At 37.1% G+C, this 20,434-nt stretch overlaps 3 protein-coding genes across 5 annotated transcripts in view; 1 reads left to right on the top strand and 2 right to left on the bottom strand.

Moving 5' to 3' along the window:
* Positions 1-7,485: 7,485 nt before the first annotated feature.
* On the bottom strand, positions 7,486-10,334 carry LOC110377446 (cyclin-dependent kinases regulatory subunit). Its single transcript, XM_021336352.3, has 2 exons — positions 10,071-10,334; positions 7,486-9,573 (listed from the first exon to the last, which is right to left on the bottom strand). The coding sequence occupies exons 1-2, from the start codon at positions 10,127-10,129 to the stop codon at positions 9,351-9,353; spliced, it is 282 nt and encodes a 93-aa protein (XP_021192027.3). The 5' UTR covers positions 10,130-10,334; the 3' UTR covers positions 7,486-9,350.
* Positions 10,335-13,043: 2,709 nt separating this feature from the next.
* Positions 13,044-17,871, top strand: LOC110377445 (uncharacterized). The gene is made up of 6 exons (XM_021336351.3): positions 13,044-13,195; positions 13,315-13,813; positions 13,899-14,167; positions 14,365-14,579; positions 14,744-14,855; positions 17,239-17,871. The coding sequence occupies exons 1-6, from the start codon at positions 13,118-13,120 to the stop codon at positions 17,356-17,358; spliced, it is 1,293 nt and encodes a 430-aa protein (XP_021192026.3). The 5' UTR covers positions 13,044-13,117; the 3' UTR covers positions 17,359-17,871.
* The window catches only part of LOC110377444 (inverted formin-2), a 98,757-nt gene continuing 96,117 nt past the window's right edge, over positions 17,795-20,434 (bottom strand). For all 3 annotated transcript variants that reach the window (XM_064040851.1, XM_064040850.1, XM_064040849.1), the window contains one exon: positions 17,795-20,377. In XM_064040851.1, the coding sequence (XP_063896921.1) occupies positions 18,918-20,377 (1,460 nt within the window). In that variant the 3' untranslated portion in view covers positions 17,795-18,917. The remainder of the gene's footprint in view (positions 20,378-20,434) is intronic.

A 20,434-nucleotide genomic window follows, 5' to 3' on the forward strand; every position in this document is an offset into this window, starting at 1 on the left:
TTTCCAAAATAAATATTACGGAGGCGATGTTTACACGGACGGCAGCGCCATCTCTTCGTTATGTTTTTAAAAATGCAACCATGGAGTTTCTAGCCCGTTCTTCTCTATAGGAAGCTACTTTTGGAATGGGCAACTAGAAGCAAACTTATTTATAATTTTGACGTTCATAAGTGCTTGTAAAGGCCCACATGAAATAAATGATTTGATTTGATTACTTTTCACACTTTTATAGTCAATGGGAACCAAAGATTATTTACTTTATGATAGGAACTAGGAACACAATGTAATTTATCTTTCATAAAGGAAATTACTCCCACGACAGATGTTTGACTGTATGCTGTAGGTAATCATAGCCATCATGTAGCATCACAGCATTAAAACGATTTACTGATTCGCACCAATCTTAAAACAAATGAATGTTCTATGTTCAATTGGTGAAAAATACATGAATTTCATACGCAATGTGATATTATGATACAGGCTTTCTGGAAAACCCTTATGTGATGAATATACAGTACAATTACTAACGTACAACTTACTTATATGCTTCAAAGAACACACAATTAAACTTTCCAAGTAAAACCTAGACATGAGCACTGGTGTGAGATTCTTTAAAGTCTCATACAATAATTTATAGTCGAGTCGGTGACTGGATACCATACTAGCATCCTTACTAGAAACTTTAACTTGCACGTTCTTTGGACAGACGGCCAATTTGTTCAGATTTCGGCTGTTTAGGGGGACTTCTAATCCGCAAACTGAACTTACCATACCTGCCCCTTCCTTTCTTTTCAATTCAAAAGAAATAATGTTCGCTACTTACAGACACGCCGCCAATATCATATTTTCACTCGTCGCCAAATGTAGTGTTCGCCCTACCTGTGTCTCTGTAATTACCATCCGATAATTAGGATATCGGCTCGCTTGCCCACATAACGTCTTACTCCCGTGCCACACACTCTCCCGGTTTCCCGCCAACTGGCCATAGAGTATAGTGTGCACTCTCCGCGTCTATGCGACAACGAGACGACAGATATCGGTGATAATACAGTACACTACAGATAGCATAATGCGTTTGGTACACTTACCATCTGGTGATGAAATGTCAAAGCGAAAGTTATCACAATATCTGTCCCAGCGTAAGCCAAGAACCTTGTGAGGTATGGACTTCTCAAACTCAATGTCCGGAGAAGCCTTATGCGAATCAGGTATGTGCGCGAGAACCTCTTTGGAATTGCTAGTCCATTTGACTAAATCAAATTGGCCTCGTTTGAAAAGCTGAATTAGCTCTTCACAAAGCGAAACTGCTTGCGGGGCGGAGGGGACACTATAGACTATGTCATCCATATAAAGAGCGGAAGCAGCAGCAGCTGCAGCAGCGGGAAAATTGTCACCTTCATCAGCAATCAACTGACAACTGACAACTCGTAAAGCATGATAAGGACTGGACTTGAGTCCAAAACAAACGCGATTAAACTGATACACAGATAAAGGTTCACTATTATCAAAACGATATAAAATTCGTTGAAACTTACGGTCAGATTCACAAACGCTAATAATAAGAAACATTTGACGGCAATCAGCTGACAAAGCAATTTTGAAAAGTCGAAACTTTATTAAAATGTTAAATAAATCACCCTGTAGATCAGGACCGGCATGCAAAATATCATTGATCGACTGACCCGATGTAGTTCGGCAACTAGCATCTAAAACCACACGAAGTTTGGTGGAGGTTTTATCTTCGCGGATCACGCCGTGATGCGGAATATAATACGCGGGAAGAGAATTGTTACCCTCGTCATTTACAACCGGGCTTAAAAAACCTTTATTTATGTAATCACGCATGACGTCATTATAAGCGCCGCGTAATTTAAGCGACGCGTCGAGTTTGCGTTCTAAACAGTAAAAACGCCTAAGTGCAGCGGCATACGAGTCGCCTAAAGAATATGGGTCGCCACAAAACGGCAACGCCACAACATTTCTACCACTGTCGTCGCGAACAGTGGTAGCGCGGAAATGTTCTTCACACTCGAGATCCTTACGGCTCAGCGAGGGCGGTGCGGAGACCTCTTCAAGCTCCCAAAATAGCTTGAGAAGAGAATTAATATTATTTTCTTGAAGAACAGAGCAACAAGACGTAGTGTAATTTGTATTATGCAGCGTAGGTACGGCACCCATAACTACATATCCAAACACCGTCTCAATAGCGGGAGGTATATTATATTGCTTACTACGTACAATATTAGGTAGTAGTAAATGCGGAAAAACTGAAGCCCCGATCAAGACGTCGATATTACCCGGCTGAGCAAAGTGAGCATCAGCGAGCGGCAACGACTCGAGGTGCGCGAGTAAAGACACGTCCACGTGAGCGTTCGGTAGCGTGTCCGTAATACGTTCCACGATAAGCGAGGAAACGGTGAAATTAACATCTTTATTGAAACGCGAATATATTTTAATATCTACTGAACCCTTACACGATTTTTCTGAACCACCAATCCCTTTAACTACTAAGTTAGTATTTTTAAAGTTATTAAATAATCCAAGACGTTTAAAACAGTCAGAAGTAATAAAACTACTTTGCGATGCACTATCAAGTAAACAGCGAACCACGCGCGGCGTGTTGTTAACATCATAAATAATAACTTGCGCGGTCGCTAACAATATCGTTGTGGACGCGGTACATTGACGCTCGGCTTCGCGAGTATGATAAGTGCGCGCGCACTGCCTGCGAGCGGGCGCAATGGACGTTGTACACAAAGAAATCTCGGACTGAGACGCGGAGGGAGTGGGCGCAGTGGTACGTGCGGCCTGTGCCTGCGCCGGCGGTAAAGAAGACGAAACAGCTGGACTACGATTTATGTTTACGTTAAGGTCACCGGGGTCACTCAATACCGGAGACTTTTTCTCAAAATGCAATAACGTATGGTGGTGTTGATTGCATGAACGACATTTAGTTTTACTGGAACAATCGCTTGTTTTATGTTTTATACTCAAGCAATTGACTTATTGAAATAGGGGAAGAGAAGGCTAAAGCCAAAATAAAACAGGGAGTTCGACAAGGTTGTACCCTATCCCCGATACTATTTAATATTTTCATAGAGCAGGCAATAAAAAAAATTGCAGAACAACCTTTTGGAGGGGTTAAATTCAATGGGCAGAGGGTTCTATTCATACGATTTGCGGACGATATAGCAGCGGTAGCCGAAGATCACATACAGCTAGAGACTTTACTTAACCACATGGACAGAGTTTTCACCGAATTTCAATTAAAAATTAACGTCAACAAAACAAAAACTTTAATAACAGCAAAAGTGACACCAATTTATAAGACCATCAAAATTAATAACACACAAATAGACCAAGTTCAAAGCTTTAAATACTTAGGAAGCAACATAACATCTGACTCTCGGTGTTCCGCTGATATCAGATGCCGAATAGCAATGGCCAAACAAGCCTTTTACAACAAAAAATATTTATTTAAATCTAATATACACAGAAACATTCGCAAGAATTTCATAAGGACATACATCTGGAGCATTGCGTTGTACGGTTGTGAAACTTGGACACTAACTAAGCGGGATATAAGCTTTTGAGATGTGGTGCTGGAGGAGGATGGAGAGAATTAGTTGGACGGAAAGAATTAGCAATGAAGAAGTATTAAGTAGAATAGGGAGTAGAAGACAACTATTACATAGCATAGAGAACAGGAGAGGAAAAATGATAGGACACCTTATACGTCACGACGATTTTATAAAAAACATCGTGGAAGGGAAAGTCGAAGGGAAGAGGGGAAGGGGTCGTCCAAGGTACAGCTACATGAAACAAATTAAAGAGAAGGCGAATGTTGTGACGTATAAGGAGTTGGCGCTAGATAGGCGTAAATGGAAGGAGCTGCACCGACAAGAGCTGGGCTCTTAAATTTAAGAAGAAGAATTGACAAACATTTATTTTCTTTAACACAATTAAACCGAGCGGTTGGAGTTAAATTATTAAAAGAGGGACATTTAAATAGGTGATCGTGTACAATGTTATCGCACAGACACTTGTGTGAGTTATAGGTAGATTCCGAACGAGTTACGTAAGATTGCGGGTTAGGTACCGATTTATTGTTATTGTTGTTTCGCGATTTATCAAACTTTTGTTTATTTATGTTATTACTAGACGAGCTAGATGAACAAGGCTGCGTATTTACGAATATCCGACACTGATCTTTGATAAACGAAAGAAAACTATCGAGTGTAGGTATTTTATTATGACGTTCGGTCATTTCGAACGCACGAATAGTTTCCGTGTCAAACTGTTTTAATGCGAGTTGCAATAACATAAAGTCGGCGAGATTTTCTAATTTTAGGTTTTTAAGGGAATTAACTGCGGTAACAAAGTTATCTATAAACAGTTGGAAATTCGAAACTGACGCGGTACCGGACAATTTAAGATTTAAAGCTTGATCAAAGTAAGTAGACGCGAGTACACGAGTATCCTGATATCTATCAAGGAGTGACTGGAATATGACCTGATAATTCTCAGCACTTGGAGTGACACCTGCGAATGTAGACTGTGCTTTCGGCGACAGCTTACCTATTAAATAGTACAACCTGTCAGCATCCGTCAGCGAGGCGTTATCGTGCACTGTAGACTTGAAACTTGCATAAAATAAAGGCCAGTTTCGATCGCCATCGAATGACACGAGTTCAATCGCGGGCAGTTTCGGTGCTCGGACAGCCGGACCGGCAGCGCTGGGCTTGGCGGACTGTCTACCTTCAAACTGCGATTGTATACGTTTTATGATACAATAAAGATCTTCGAATGAGGTGTACGCCTTATAATTTGGTTTAGAATTAGGATTGATAGAAAGTAATTGTGCGTTATAAGCGTCTAATAATTTATGAAAGTCGGTTCGAATATCGTCTACTGTCATACAATAACTAAGAAATGATTCTTTGTTTACTTCGGAAACGTGGGCGGTTTTTGAACGCTCGTAAATATCTTGTATACGCTCAAACAAAATATTACGTTTAGCTTCTAAGATTGTCAACTCTGTCTCGGAAGAAGTCATTTTTATTTAATGTATGGTAAATACGCCAAATGTCGGCCCCCTTAGCGATTTTCTGATTGCGGTTCGCTATAGCACCGTCAGTTTCCAACGAAAGATAGTTTCTGATGCGGTTTTGGATAGTTTGATTAATCTATGTCATGTTTATAGGCATAAGATTGATATTTCTACGAAAAGAAAAAAGTAATAAGGCTTAGATGCCTCGAGAACAGAAAAACCCTAAAGTCGGCCATTCACGGCCCAAGGTCGGTCGCGTTTTTTCCAAATGTCGGCCGAGTATAGGCTGTTTTAAATTAAGGCAGTGACAAATATTATTAACATGATTTATTTTAGCAGAATTATAATGTAATACTAAGTATACATTTGTAATTGTATTTGTTTAATTTATAGTAAAATATTTTTTTGTTTCCCCTAAAAAAAAAGTCGTTTTCACGACCAACCATTTATATTTTTTAAGCTAATAAGAACGGTTTAATAGATAGCAAGTCCCAAACTATAAAGCTAACATAAACATGCCTACAAAACTGTCAACTCCTACATTTAAACTTAACTCCTTTACGATATAATGAATTATAATAAATAAATTATTTCATTTTGAGAAAATGAAAAAATATAAAAGTATTTTTTCATCAGCCTGTATAGTGGCGCTTGAGTTCGAGGCTGGTCGACATTACGATTATTTACGATTCTAATGTCGGCCCCTATTTCTTGTACCTTATTTCTCGAGATTCAACTAATATCACCCCGGCCGTTATTTGGCTATTAAACGTAAAATAGATCTATTTTCCTATAAGCTTTGCAAATTCTCTTGTTAAGCCAACGGAATTAGTACAATAGGAATTTATAAAATAGACTGCAATTGCTTTAAGTCGGCCACGGCCGACACTCCGGTTTTAAGTCAAAACTGTTGTCCTAATGGCGGCCTCCTATTTTTCCTTGAAAAATATACGCAAAACGCTGAAAAAACTATCTTAAAATATAGTAAAAATAACCCATTAGTGATAATCAAGCTTAAAACAAAAATAAATAAATGTTTTATCGTTCTAATATCAATCCCCAAAATGTGAGTATTCACTTCGAGTAAGCTACTTTACGTGCGAATTTGATGTTTCAACGGCGCAATCGCTACTGACGCTCAGTATGAGAAGAGTAAGTGACAGAATCGGATAGTAACGATTTGTACGTATAGAGTATAAACCAAGGTTGCAATTCGAGGAGCAAAACTAACACTTAATTACCTTTTGAATGAATGCAAGCTGAAAATGTACAGACGGCCGAAGTTTGGGGGGAGGCCGACATTTGGCGTATTTACCCTAGGTAAATAATCTATAATAAAGCGGTAGTTGTTCCTAACAAGGCAGCGACTTTAAGGGCGGTGGAACTAAAAGGCGCTTGAAATATGGAATTTACAAAACGACTATGATAGTTCGAATAGGTAGTTATAATTTTAAGTCAGTAGGTAGCTACGTAAGAGTATATTACCTACCGGGGTGCGGGAAATAACCACGTAATGGGTATACCTATTTATGAACTAGGAGTGCAGCTAGGTGCTACAACTGCCTAGGTAGGCACTTCTAGAAGATACCTACGCGAAAAGTCGAGAATACGGATATAGGTATCCGGGTCGACTGGACCAAAAAATGGTTTGGAAATAAACGCAAAATGGTAAAGTTTTAAGTGGACTGTATTTGGTTGGAGGATGGCTGGTTATCGCCAAGAAGAGAACGAGCGATGTGTAGGCAATTAAGGATATGCACGCGTACCTGGCTCTCCAACGTTGGGCTTCACAAGATGGCGGCAGGCGGCGGTCTTCCCGATCACAACACAATAGTCACGTTCACACCCGCGGGCGGATTTTCACAGTAGTTCGCTATCCTACAGTAGGACATGCGACACGGGAGAAGCACGAGTACTTCTTCTCGGCGATGCGTTTACTTCCAGGCGGTTATAGCAATATGAAGCCACGGAGCGCGAGCGCGTGTCACTCTCACTCGCCAGGCGTGCGGAACAGAAAAGGAGCGGGAAACAGGGGAGGGGGTAGCATCGCTCGTTTGAATTTAGTCAAACGCAGTACTATTACATTATTTGGATGCGTGGACGTAGTCCGTGAGATAATATGTAGATGGCGCTACCAAGGATGATAGAACTAAAACACGATATGAATGTACTTTTCATTTTACTGATTTCGATGATGCCCCTATGTAATATTTAATTACTTATTTTTACCTATATTTTGAGTTACATTTCTTTTCGCCGGGCCTGGGTTTTATTCTTATACTTCATGAGCATTGTCCTTGGAATTCTTTATAGAATACCAAATGTTCATATATATTATATATATTTTAATAATGAAAATTTTAAATGAATATTTTAATGTGATTAGGTACGACACACCCGATATACAGAAAATTCTGGAAACTAAATAACCGAAAGAGTGTACAAAACTTTATTCAAGTAGTTAACAGCCATTATAATTAAAGAAAAACTTAATACACTAACTTATATATTAGTCAATTGAATTTGCACCATTAATATAGCTATTAATAACATACAGTAATATTATCATTTTATTTTATAATAATTTGTTACAAAGCAAAGGCATCTCATCGTGTGGTTATTATTAGACTTTTTATAAAAACAGCAAAGGACTACTTTAACTTAGCGTGATGAACATATTGAACGATAAGCCAATGAATTATATTACTGCTAAATATTTTTTTTATTAATAAATTAATCATTTAATTTTGTCTGAAATTTTTCTATGAGCCTCAAAAAAACTAAATTTTGACAGTTATTATAGGTATGATTCCATAACCATAGACCTTCTATATAAAATATAACCATGTTTTTAGAACATGCATAAATTCATAAGCCACATCTTTAAGCTAAATATACTCATTAAATGTTTTAAGCAATTAGCTTAAAGGCACATTTATTTAATCAATTTTACATAAATAATTCTTCAGTCAGGAATAGGAACAGCCTATATATTAATAATTTTATTTATGTATCACCCATCATGAAAATAAATTATACAAACATATACCATATTCATGTCTATATGGACTATTGATTTTCTTACAGATTACAGATTAGAGCCGATTTTTAAGCACTGGTACTCAGCTACATCTGGTTAGGCTGAAAGCCGACCCCAACATAGTTGGGAAAAAGGCTCAGAGTATGATAGGGCCGATTTTTCAATCGCCAGTTTTCTTTTATCTGAGTAATAAATATAGAGGTTAGAAATTTTTCTATATAAAAGCTGCCAAAACAACAAACATATTTTTGAGCTATAAGTGAAATGGAGATTGAAAAACCGCCCACAAACCAGTTATATGTAAATAAGACAAAAAATAAAATTTAAATTGATGGAGAAGGAAGTAATTAAACATACAATTAATGATTGATGTTACTAAAACCTATACATATTTATTTGGTTTTGGTTACAGGCAGATTTCATATTTAATATTATGATGAAGTAGTTACCTTGGACAATTTTAAAAACTGAAGTGTGTCTTTAAAGAGTCGGTTGGTCTTTACTTAATTAGTAGTTTGTTCACTATAATGTTGTATTTAACTTTTAAATTACTCTTAATTTTTTTTTTTTACTTTACCTTTGCCGTTAAATATATTATCAAAATTCACATTATCACATTAACCTTGATTTTTCAAGTATGCAGTGTGCTAATTAGCTAATAGATAAACATAAGTTGATAAACAGTTACCTGTACATAGGTATGCTTCTAGGTTGATAGTTGGGTTATAATTATATTATTAAGTATAATCTAGGTCACTGGTTTTATCACAATGTGCTATCATACAATTAGAGTACTTTATAATAACTATCATAGTTATACCAAGATATTAAGTTATATAAACCAAAACCAAATTCCTAAACATATAAATAAACAAATGTAGTATTTGGAAAATTATTTGGGTGTAGACTAAATAATTATTTGATTAGTCTTTTATATAATATTGAAAACAATAAAGTTTATCGTATGAATTGCATAAAGGCTACCTATATTAATTTGTTTAAATATCATAACATACATCTGTATAGTTTCTTAGTATTAGTTGATGACAGAACATAAGGTTTTGCATATTTCCAGCATGGTCATTTGGTAAAAACTTGATCTACTCACACAGAGGTAAAAAAGTGTTGTTTACAAGTACTATAAGTACTATGGGTATTTGTAAATATTTATTACAATGGTATTATGATACTGGTGATATAAGAGGAAGCCTTTGTTCTATCATCAACAACACAATTTAAAATTACCTAGCAGCCATACTTTCATACTTTGACAGTAGAATTAGTATTACTATCAAGCCCGTTCACAGGGGCCGGGATGTTGGTCCTAGGTCGCCTGAACAGCAGGACATGGGGCTCAGGATTGTGCACCATGAAGTGCAGCCAGCCAGGGCTCTGCTGGACACCAAGGTTACGCCATTCCGTCTCCGTCATCAAGTGGGACTTGGGTACCTGACGCGCGATGTCGGGTGGCAGGATAACATGCCTGGAATTACATAAGCAGAAACTTTTTTAAGATGTACACAAAATTTATGAAAGAAATGTTCAAAGTATGAAGTGACTAATTTAGTGACATCATCATAAAATATAAACAATTCTAGACTATTCCACATAATAGTAGGTAAGTAAATGTAATTAGGAAGATGTGGAGATAGTGAAAAATTGCTGTGACATCTGGGAATATCTATTTCAAGTTTTTGACTCTAAAATTACGACTGAACGGCAACAATTCCTCCATATTCATAACAAGGAAGGAGTTGTATCTAAATTGCAGCCTATACATTTGACGAGATAGCACCTCAAGGAGTTCCTAGTAACTGCGTAAAATTACTGACGAAAGCCGCTGCCATATTGTGCAAAAAAACACTCCAATATCATAGTAAAACTGATATACACAGTTAAGAGACTAATCTTACAGCATAATTAGACCGTACGACGCTGAATTGTAACAGTAAAACATTAGAAAACTTGTGAAAAACTCACCTGTACTCATAGACGTCATCATTATACCTTTCAGAGTACTGAATTTGATCCACAGGCATGTTGCAAGCTTCTTTCTCAGCGCAGTGTACTCAGAAAAAGAGAATGTAAAAATTTGTCGAATTAGAATGAAGATAACAATTATTTTTCACTAGTTTGGTAATATTTATGCACCAAATCTTCTACCTTTTTGCCGCAGAATTTCTGAAAACGAAAATTTTATTTGACACTGACATTTACTGTGCTGCGTTCAGAATCTGAGTTTAGAACTATTCAGATATTTTATGATAGTAGTCATCCTGTAAATTGTAATCATTTACCAGTAGCTATTTACTCAGTTTACTCAAAATTCATCCCCAAATTATTTGTTGTTAAATATACAAAAGTTGAGAATTGTATTTTTTTATTTTACATGGCGTGGTTATTTTCTTATCTAGGGACATAAAAATTATTCGCAATTTGAGCGCACGTTCGGGCGGGAATGACAATTGACAGAAATGTTTCGTTATAAGCAAAAAGTTAAACGTTATTAAAACTTTTTTTTTACTTGTAATTTTCGGGAACACGATTATTTAAAATCACTATCAAGTTGTGAAACAAATCCTTTCAAAGTAACGAAATCAGAACTGTATCTTAAGACAGAAAATTCACGAATTCCTTAATATTTCTTACCTATTTACGTTATTTGTAGCTATTTGCCTATATTTCCCCTTTGTTAGACCCTAATAAATGGCTGGACAGGTCTTGATGAAAGAAAATTATTTGAATATCTTGCACATTAAAAGGAAAGGGAAGGGAAGGAAAGGTTTATTTTTTATATATCTTTTAAGGGGTTTTGGATTCAAAATCATTTTTCGTTATGATCAGACTGGTTAAGGTTGCGCTATGATTGTGCATGACGCACTGTTAGTGAGCAGCCCCGGATCTTCAATTTTTTTTAGGCGGGGCAAAAACTGAAAAATGCCGCCCCGCCTACCTACCTACTTAAGTTTATTTTCACCAACGAAAGTCACTTTTTTGGTAGGTAAATGACTTAAAAAAATTGTCCAAATCATTGTAGGCTCAAACTGTTGGCCAGGTTTAAGTTATGAAAGTCGAGACAGATTAATGTAGGCAAAAAGTAAAAAAAAGCGCTGTTAAGTAACAAGCAGTCGGAAGCGCAAAGTTTTTTGTTTTTGAGGACTCCATACATAATATTTTTTGCTACATTTGACTTATAAAAGGTAATACAGCGTGGATTTAAGTCTATTATAAGATTAATATTGCGCGAGCGTAGCGAGCGCGAACTTTTTTAAGTTATTTGTTTGAAGACTCACAGGGCCGTCTCTAGCTCTTGTAGCGCCTGGGTGCAATCATCACCCAAGCGCCACCTATGTATTGAAAGATTTTGAGTAGTACATATTGATCGAAATACTGAGAATAGTGACAAGGAATATAAATAAGAACGTTCGAATGAAAGTCACTTTTTTGGTAGATTCAAACTGTTGTCCAGGTTTAAGTTATGAAAGTCGAGACAGAATAATGCTATTATTGTAAAAAATTGCGCGAGCGAAAGTAGCGCGCAAATTTTTTAATTTTGGGACACAAAAAGTTAATAAATTTTAAAAAGCGCTGTAAAGTAACAAGCAGTCGGAAGCGCAAACTTTTTTGTTTTTGAGGACTCCATAAATAATATTTTTTGCTACATTTGACTTATAAAAGGTAATACAGCGTGGATTTAAGTCATGAACTTATGAAAGTAATGTATGTATAATATTGCTCGAGCAAATCGAGCACGAAATTTTTTGAGCCTACGACACAATGATAAGTGACGAAGTACATTGTAAAGCCACGAACTTTTTTAAATTATTTGTATGAAGACTCACAAATTAAACTGGGAATTATGTACAAATAAAAAGAAACCGTGATTAGAGCGAGTGCCATTCGTGTTCGTTGATTCGGTGCGTCAATAAAAATGATAAACCATCAGAAAGACAACAACGTCATGTAGCCGCGAGCGTAGCGAGCGAAAATTTTTTCACTTAGTTGGAGGATGTTTAAAGTGAAAAATAATCAAAATGATCAATTAAACAGCGAAGGCGACTTTTTTAGAAACTTTGCTTGTCAGTATCATGATACAATGGAACTTCCTTATCAAACGGGTGTAATTTCATCAAAATTTCCTGGTGGTGGGGCGCCCCTGAGACCGAGGCGCCCCCGGGTTATTCGCACACCCTGCACCATAGGTTAAGACGGCCCTGTAGGTAACTATTATGATATTATTAGGATTTTAAATCAGGCAGCCGCCTGATTTTGCCGCCCCCTGAATTTGCCGCCCGGGGCATGGGCCCCGGCTTGCCCCCCCCTAGATCCGGGGCTGTTAGTGAGTATGTAAAATATTATTTAACAATAACAAACCAAAGGAAAAACAGCGTGTCTGTGATGCACATAGGTAATTGGCTCGGGAACAATCTTGCGCAAGAGGGAAGGGCAGATGAGTGACAGCTGAGTGCACGTTAACTGCTGAAACAACCGGTGATATTATCCAATCACGCCGACCCCAGTCGCTGTAACAATTCAATAATGCGCCCCACACCAGTACGGTGACCATGATTTGGTTGAAGGAAGAGATGTTTTATTTATCTCATTGCGATATTTTACCGTCAAGCTTCGCTTTTTAATCGATAGGCATTCCTTGATAAAGAGAGCTGAGAATGTATTTCATTCGTAATCAAATTGGTCTTTTAAATATTGTCTAATTGGGAAGTGACAAGATGATTTAATTCTGTGACCATTCGCTAACGACTTATTCCCAATATGAAGAGTTACAATTAAGTGCGTTCCCTGCTTTTATCATAATATGTATATCGGGAGGGCAACATGCCATAAAACTGCCACCTAGTTCTCGAATGAAGGGTGTGTTTTGTACTCGAAGCAATTAATGTTAGTCCCAAAATTAAATGCATGGATGGTGACCCTAAAGCCACAAATAGAAAATGATAGCTACTGCTATTCAGTTGAATCCAGTCGTTTATCTAGCCAGGAGGTATTGACGGTGACTGATCCGTGTCATGTCGGAGATCACCCTAGATTTCCTGCAGGGCCTGCTCAAAGATGAATACCCAGATGTCAATATACAGCAGTTTGAGGTACGTATATAAATAATACTGGGTAACAAGTCAAGATGTGAACGTAATTTCAAAAACCGTTCTGTTGTTCTCTGACTATCTATGTTCTACAGTCGCATTCTCATTTACTTTTACTTAAGGGTGCACCAGGCTCCAAGCGCGGAGACAACTATACCTCCATGGTATACCGAATCTCCATGACCGGTATCCGAAGACACGTCGAGCCAGACGGTTCCAGCGAAACTGACGAGCCTTGGGAGTACTCCATCATCTACAAGTGCCTCCCCGAAAGCATCTTGCGCAGGGAAGCCTTCAAAAGCGACGAGCTTTTCTGCAACGAGGTCGCATTTTACAACAAAATCTGGCCTGCTTTACTCAACTTCCAAAAACAGTGGAATGTCCACAACCCGTTCAAGTCGATCCCGAAGTGCTATCTGGCTCAAAATGACTGCGTGGTGCTGAAGGACTTGAAGAGGGAAGGGTATGTGATGCCCGAGAGGCGCCAGGGTCTAACTATAGAGCAATGTTACATGGTCATGAAACATTTGTCGCAGTTCCATGCGCTGTCTCTCGCTATGAAGTGTCATGACCCGGAGGCGTTTTATGAGCTGCTGAACGTCAAAGATGGAATTTCTGAAGGTAAGACTGTGTTTTTCTATAAATGCCGTGATTAAAGCCTGGCTTAAGAAAGTTTTGAGATAACTATCTCAATAATTGATTTCAGTATTCTTCGTTGAAGAGAACTTCGATTATTACAAGAACTACTTCATAGAGGCTACATCAAACGCCATAGCTATGGTAGAACAGGAGTTAGCCGACTCTGAAGACAAAGACAAATACTTGGACAAGTTCAAGGCGTTCTGCAGCGAGGATAACTACTTCCACGCCATGGTGGAACTGGTCACTCCTACGGAACCACTAGCAGTGATTGGACATGGAGACTGCTGGACTAATAACTTCTTGTTTAAATATGTGGATGGTGATATTGCTGACGTAAGTTTATCGTCTTTATGCTAACTAAATGCGACCATATTGCAGTCTTATTTCATTCTAAAGCAAGTATTTTGCAGCGCGATTATGATAGTTTTGATACAGATATATCTTGTATCTAATGTAGATTTCGTGCAGATTGTAATCTAAGAAAATGAAGTGTTCTTATTAATTTTTGACTGTTACTTTTTCCTTTTTAGATGTACATCGTGGACTTCCAAGCAGTGCGCTATGCCTCTCCAGCATTAGACCTTGCGTACGTGATGTACATGTGTCTCGACCGGGAGCAGAGGGCAGAGCACCTCTCCTCACTTCTGGAGTACTACACGGATGAACTGCACCGGAGGCTGGTGCAGATGAGTGATGAAGACTCCGTGTTCAATACCAGTTTGAACAGGGATGCGCTTTATTCTTTGTAAGTTAACAAGAGTTGTATTATACTGAATTTAAAAGTTTTGAATTGTGAATTCGCTTATGTAGTTCAACTATCGTAATCAAAAGAAGTCAATGTTCGTGTCTAAGAGCAAATTTTTCTAATATTTTCAAAACTTTCGAATATGATTTTCCTCTTTTGAGCAGATTACAAGAGGAATTCAAGCGCGCCGGGCAGTTTGGTCTCGGCATCGCGGTAGACATGTATCCGATTATGACGTGCGACAGTGATGAGGCGCCTGACTTGTATCAACACGAGGTACGTATTTCATTTCCTCGAAATTTTATGAAAAATATTTCCTCTAAGTACTTCCTCCTACTTTCGACAAGTTGTGTGCGTTCGCGCAGCGGAATGTTGTTGAATTTAAAGATTTTAATTATGCAGATAATTAGTGTAAGACGTCCTATAATTGTGTATGGTAAATAAAAATTTGTGTATGCAGCCATTGTGGAGAAATTCACCAAAAACAGATTCCGCTGGGTGAACGTTGGCGAACGTTGTCCTGGCGGAACTTTTTTTAATACATAGACTTTAGAAGAAAAGAGATGTGTCCGAAAATTAGTGTGTATTTGTGTATAATTGATTATGTATGAATGAAATCAGTGCATGCATAAACTTCGGAGAAATTCAAGTTTCCGCTACGCGAACATTAACTAGTTTTCATATAAAGCGCTTACGTAGAGAGCTGTAGATTTTTACATACGTTGTTTTGAATTTGTTTATATTTGTTTAAAAAACAGATTTAGAAAAAGTTGTAGGGTTTTAAAGATAAAAATATAAACGTAAAATACACTTATTAGGTCTTAGTTCTTAAAGTATGCCGTTTTGGGTCTAGATTTTCACGTTTACACAAACCTTGTAAGAGTCTCCAACATGTTGCCAAGAATCAATGATGTTCCGTTAGTAATTAAAAAGTTATAGGATATTTTATCATGAATAGATGACTGTTTACAAAGCAGTCGAATATCACGACGTTCTAAAGGAATTGCATGGTAAAATGTATGCCAATAATTAGTTTAATCATTCAACTATTCACTTGCAAAATTTCATGTCATTAAATTCAGTAATTAAAGAAAGACAATTATAATACTGACGGAGCATCGAAAACCTATATAATCCGACCAAGTTCGGATAGCTACAAAAAAGCGGCCGTGCCATTGTCTAAGCAACGTTCTTAACTTGGAAGGTTAGTATTTATTAATATGGAACAGTTGCGTACACAAGCGTTAGGAAAAAATAAAACAATTGTATGTCTTGATTGATAAACATTTTTTTAACAATAATGCCACTATCTACGATAAAAATAAATCTTAAATTAACAAGTACTTCTCTATTTAAATATGAGTGTACAAAAATATTTTTATTATTATTACTTACATAAATTACTTAACTACGTGATTAAAAATAACGTTAATAAACGTTACGTATTTTAACTAAAATGTCGTAGATAGTGGCGTTATTATTAAAAAATATTTTTCATTCAAGAAATGCAATTGTTTTATTTTTTCCTAACGCTTGTGTACGCAACTGTACCATATTAATAAATATACTAACCTTCCAAGTTAAGAACGTTGCTTAGACATATGGCACGGCCGCTTTTTTGTACCTATCCGAACTTGGTCGGATTATATAGGTTTTCGATGCTCCGTCAGTATTATAATTGTCTTTCTTTAATTACTGAATTTAATGACATGAAATTTTGCAAGTGAATAGTTGAATGATTAAACTAATTATTGGCATACATTTTACCATGCAATTCCTTTAGAACGTCGTGATATTCGACTGCTTTGTAAACAGTGATCTATTCATGATAAAATATCCTATAACTTTTTAATTACTAACGGAACATCATAGATTCTTGGCAACATGTTGGAGACACTTACAAGGTTTGTGTAAACGTGAAAATCTAGATCCCAAACGGCATACTTTAAGAACTAAGACCTAATAAGTGTATTTTACGTTTATATTTTTATTTTTAAAACCCTACAACTTTTTCTAAATCTGTTTTTTAAACAAATATAAACAAATTCAAAACAACGTACGTAAAAATCTACAGCTCTCTATGTAAGCGCTTTATATGAAAACTAGCTAATGGCCAAACGTTCGCGTAGCGGAAACTTGAATTTCTCCGAAGTTTATGCATGCACTGATTTCATTCATACATAATCAATTATACACAAATACACACTAATTTTCACATCTTTTCTTCTAAAGTCTATGGATTAAAAAAGTTCCGCCAGGACAACGTTTGCCAACGTTCGCCCAGCGGAATCTGTTTTTGGTGAATTTCTCCACAATGGCTGCATACACAAATTTTTATTTACCATACACAATTATAGGACGTCTTACACTAATTATCTGCATAATTAAAATCTTAAAATTCAACAACATTCCGCTGCGCGAACGCACACCGACAAGTTCACAAGTACCACCAATACGTGTTTTGAAAGTTTTGATAGTAAAATTAATTGTTTGATAAAAACAAACACCACAACTGATAACATACCTATACAAAAAAAAAAACATGGTTACCCTACATACATACGTAGTCTTTTTAAATTGCTATTGTTATACTTCTCTTCGTGCATTTTTAAAATCAAAAGGAGGGTACCTTCTGAATCCTATTTGTGATCGCTTTTAGCTTCAGGAGAGCGAGCCATCTTCAACGTCGCGCGTTGCACCAGTGCAGACCAACAGTGCAGTTTGTAGCAAGAAAATGACAGACTTACTCATAGAGCTAGTGGATAATGGAGTACTATGATTTAGTTAATTATTCAATTATCAAATACTAGCTTACCTAGCATGAAAACAATTTTTAATCAATATCATAGTGTCGGCAAAACGGAATGGAATTATTCAGATTGACAGAAAGCAAAGTTGCCATATATGTATAACGATTGACGGTACAAAATATTACCTAATGGTAGAATTTTGGAGATGTACTGAAAAACCACAAAGTGCAAAGAGGGTAGGTAAATAAATTGTTCAAGGACATAAAAGTTCCTAATATTATAATGATTGTTTAAAGATTAAGTTCTAATTTATGTATAGCATGACAATTACTTTTTTTGTGTAATTCAATCAAATTCAATGTATGTAGGCTCGTTAAAATTGTTACCAAAACGAAAGTGTCAACCCATTTGGACATGTACTAATTTTAATTGCAAAAGATGGTTAGTATAAAAAATAATAATGTGTCGTAGGTATGTCAATTTATTGTATATCGTTTAGTTAATAAACACGTACAATAAAATATTGGGTTAAAGCCTTAAAATTATTTATATTATACTTTGTGACAATGTGTCCCTTTGATCAAGATCTATTGGATATCATTATAAAAATCAGATCATTTTTATGTACGTCTTTGAATTAAAAAAATGTCTATAATACTTATCTAGGTTCATAAAATATTTTATATTAGTATATAATTCAATAAAAAAATTAATGACTTTGACATCTGACATGCTTCGGGTACAATTTGTGAAAACTTTCAATTTTACAATTAATTAACGTAGATATATGAAACTATAAAATATTCTTCCCTTTATTAATATAAAGCGCGCTGCCGAACATAAAGCTATCTCTTTTTCACTTACTGCGACTGAGTAAGTTGGCTAAGGATAGCGAAACTTTATATAAAAAAATGCTTTAACATCTAAAAAAGAATAATATTTAACAGTTTCTGTACTGACTCCTATTTTCAATTGCGAATTTCCAAAAATTGCCAACCCGGTGTTGCCCTTACATTTATTTAATAAAAAATGGTAATTTAAATAAAATACCCGTACTATCTCGTGGCACATTAATTGAATTTATATTTTTATTAAATTAAATAAAACATAATAATACAGTAATAATTACGTACGGGTTTATTACGTATATGACAACTTTCTTTGCAAACAGATCTAATGATAAAACTTATACTAAAATAATCAGTCATTGAAAACTTCAGATTATGTTTTCAGTTGAGATTCTAGCGCCTAATTACATCTGAAGTTTCCAATAATTACCTGTTTATTAAAAGATTAATATTTTTGTATTTTATTTAAATTAATATTAACAAGTCTGCTCGGAAAACAAGGCACTGGGTTCTCACTTAAAATTAATTACCGCGGTAAAAACTATATAAATGGTTAAAATGATAACATAATAAAATTACAACGATTTTTTTTCGCTTTTTCACTGTTTTTCCGCGGTAAAGTTTGGTCCAGACTTTGAGTCTTTGAATTTTACATTTTGAAAATATGCACCAGAACACATAAATGGACTGTCAGACAATTCATTCTGACAGTTCACTTACAGTTGTCACTGACAGCACTATTACTTGACACTCGCCCTCAGGACTTGTTGGGCGGTCAAACCGACTTTTCCCTTCGAAGCTTGAGTGGGCCTCATGAAGCCTGATGTTGTTGTCCTACCGGTTACATTCTTCAACGGTGGCCTGGAGGTACCTACTGAGCTGCCACTGGACGAGGACCTGGACGCCGGCATTCTGGACACAGGCTTCGGAACAGGCTTAGGCGCTGGCTTAACTGGCGCTGGTGGTACTCGCTTCACGGTCGATACTGATGTAGAACTGTTCAGCGAACTTCTAGAACTTCTTAATGACGCTCTAGAGGTGGACCTCTCGACTCTTAAAGAACTAGCCCGTTTAGGGATCACGCGCTTGGGGTCTATGGGCGTCCGTGGTGGCGTCCTCGTCTCTTTGGTAGGAATCTTCTTTGGTTGTCCCAACTTAGGGACCGGTGACTTGGAGATTTTCGGCACAGGTGACTCGCATTCAACGTTGCAGCCCGAAGATGCTCCTTGAGAAGCACTTTCTGAATTTAGACTTTGGGTTTCTTCAAACCCTTCGTCGTTTAATTCGTGCTCACTTTTCACTTTCGATATCCTTGGCGAAGTTGTTCTTTCTGGAAGCTTTTCTGGAGCCTTTTCTGTTCTAGTGTTGAGAGATTTTCTGTACCCATCCCTCGACCACACACCAGTAGGGTTATCAGCAGGAGACTTGAGTTCTCGTATCGCTTTCTGAACATCCTCCTGGTTGATAGAAGTCTGTCGCCGCATGCGAAGGTATGGCTTTGTTGTATCTTTGGTCGGTTTGTCTGTGCTTTGGTTCTTTAGTCTATCCTGCCACCGTTTTAACCTGGTCTCTTTCTCATCCTTACTTGCGTCAATTGGTTTCGCCACTTCTGGAGGTGTTTCAACTTTATATGAAGCTTGGACATCTAATTTTGAAGGTCTAATGACCTGAGTCTCGGCTACTAATTCTGGAGCTGGCTCAGGTTTCTTTTCTTCTTCAGGAGAACTGGTAGAATCTGTGTTCCTCTTATACCTTCTTGTTCTTCTAGCGGCAGAGAATCTGTCGAACTGACCGTCTCCCAAAATTTCTTGGCAAAGGTCTTTCATCTCTGCAGAAGCTTTATCACTAAGATTAGGCCGGATAGGGATGGAAGGTTGGAATTTCCGACACGGCTCTCTCTCTGGTGGAGGAGTGAAGGATGAAATAAACTTCCTCTGCGCTGGTGGGGTTTCTATATTGTCAGAATCGATTTCTACCCTATCTGACTTTTCTATCCTCTCTTGCCTAACGACTTTCTGTTCCCGATCGCTAGTCACCTTTATATCTGGCAGTTTCCGTTGTTCTTCCATGATGGATATGAGTGGTGACTGGGGGGACTCTATCTGCTGTCGCGAGCGCTGTCTCCTGAGCCTCCTCACTTCCTCGTTCTCCTCCGTTTTCCTCCAGGGGACCCTGCTGTCCTTTTTCTGGGGTTGTACATCTGGAAAGGGATATTTTAGTTAGTTTATGTCGTCCTTTGGAAAAATATGTTCAATTT

Source organism: Helicoverpa armigera, chromosome 23 (genome assembly GCF_030705265.1).
Source record: "Helicoverpa armigera isolate CAAS_96S chromosome 23, ASM3070526v1, whole genome shotgun sequence".
Classification (NCBI taxonomy): domain Eukaryota; kingdom Metazoa; phylum Arthropoda; class Insecta; order Lepidoptera; family Noctuidae; genus Helicoverpa; species Helicoverpa armigera.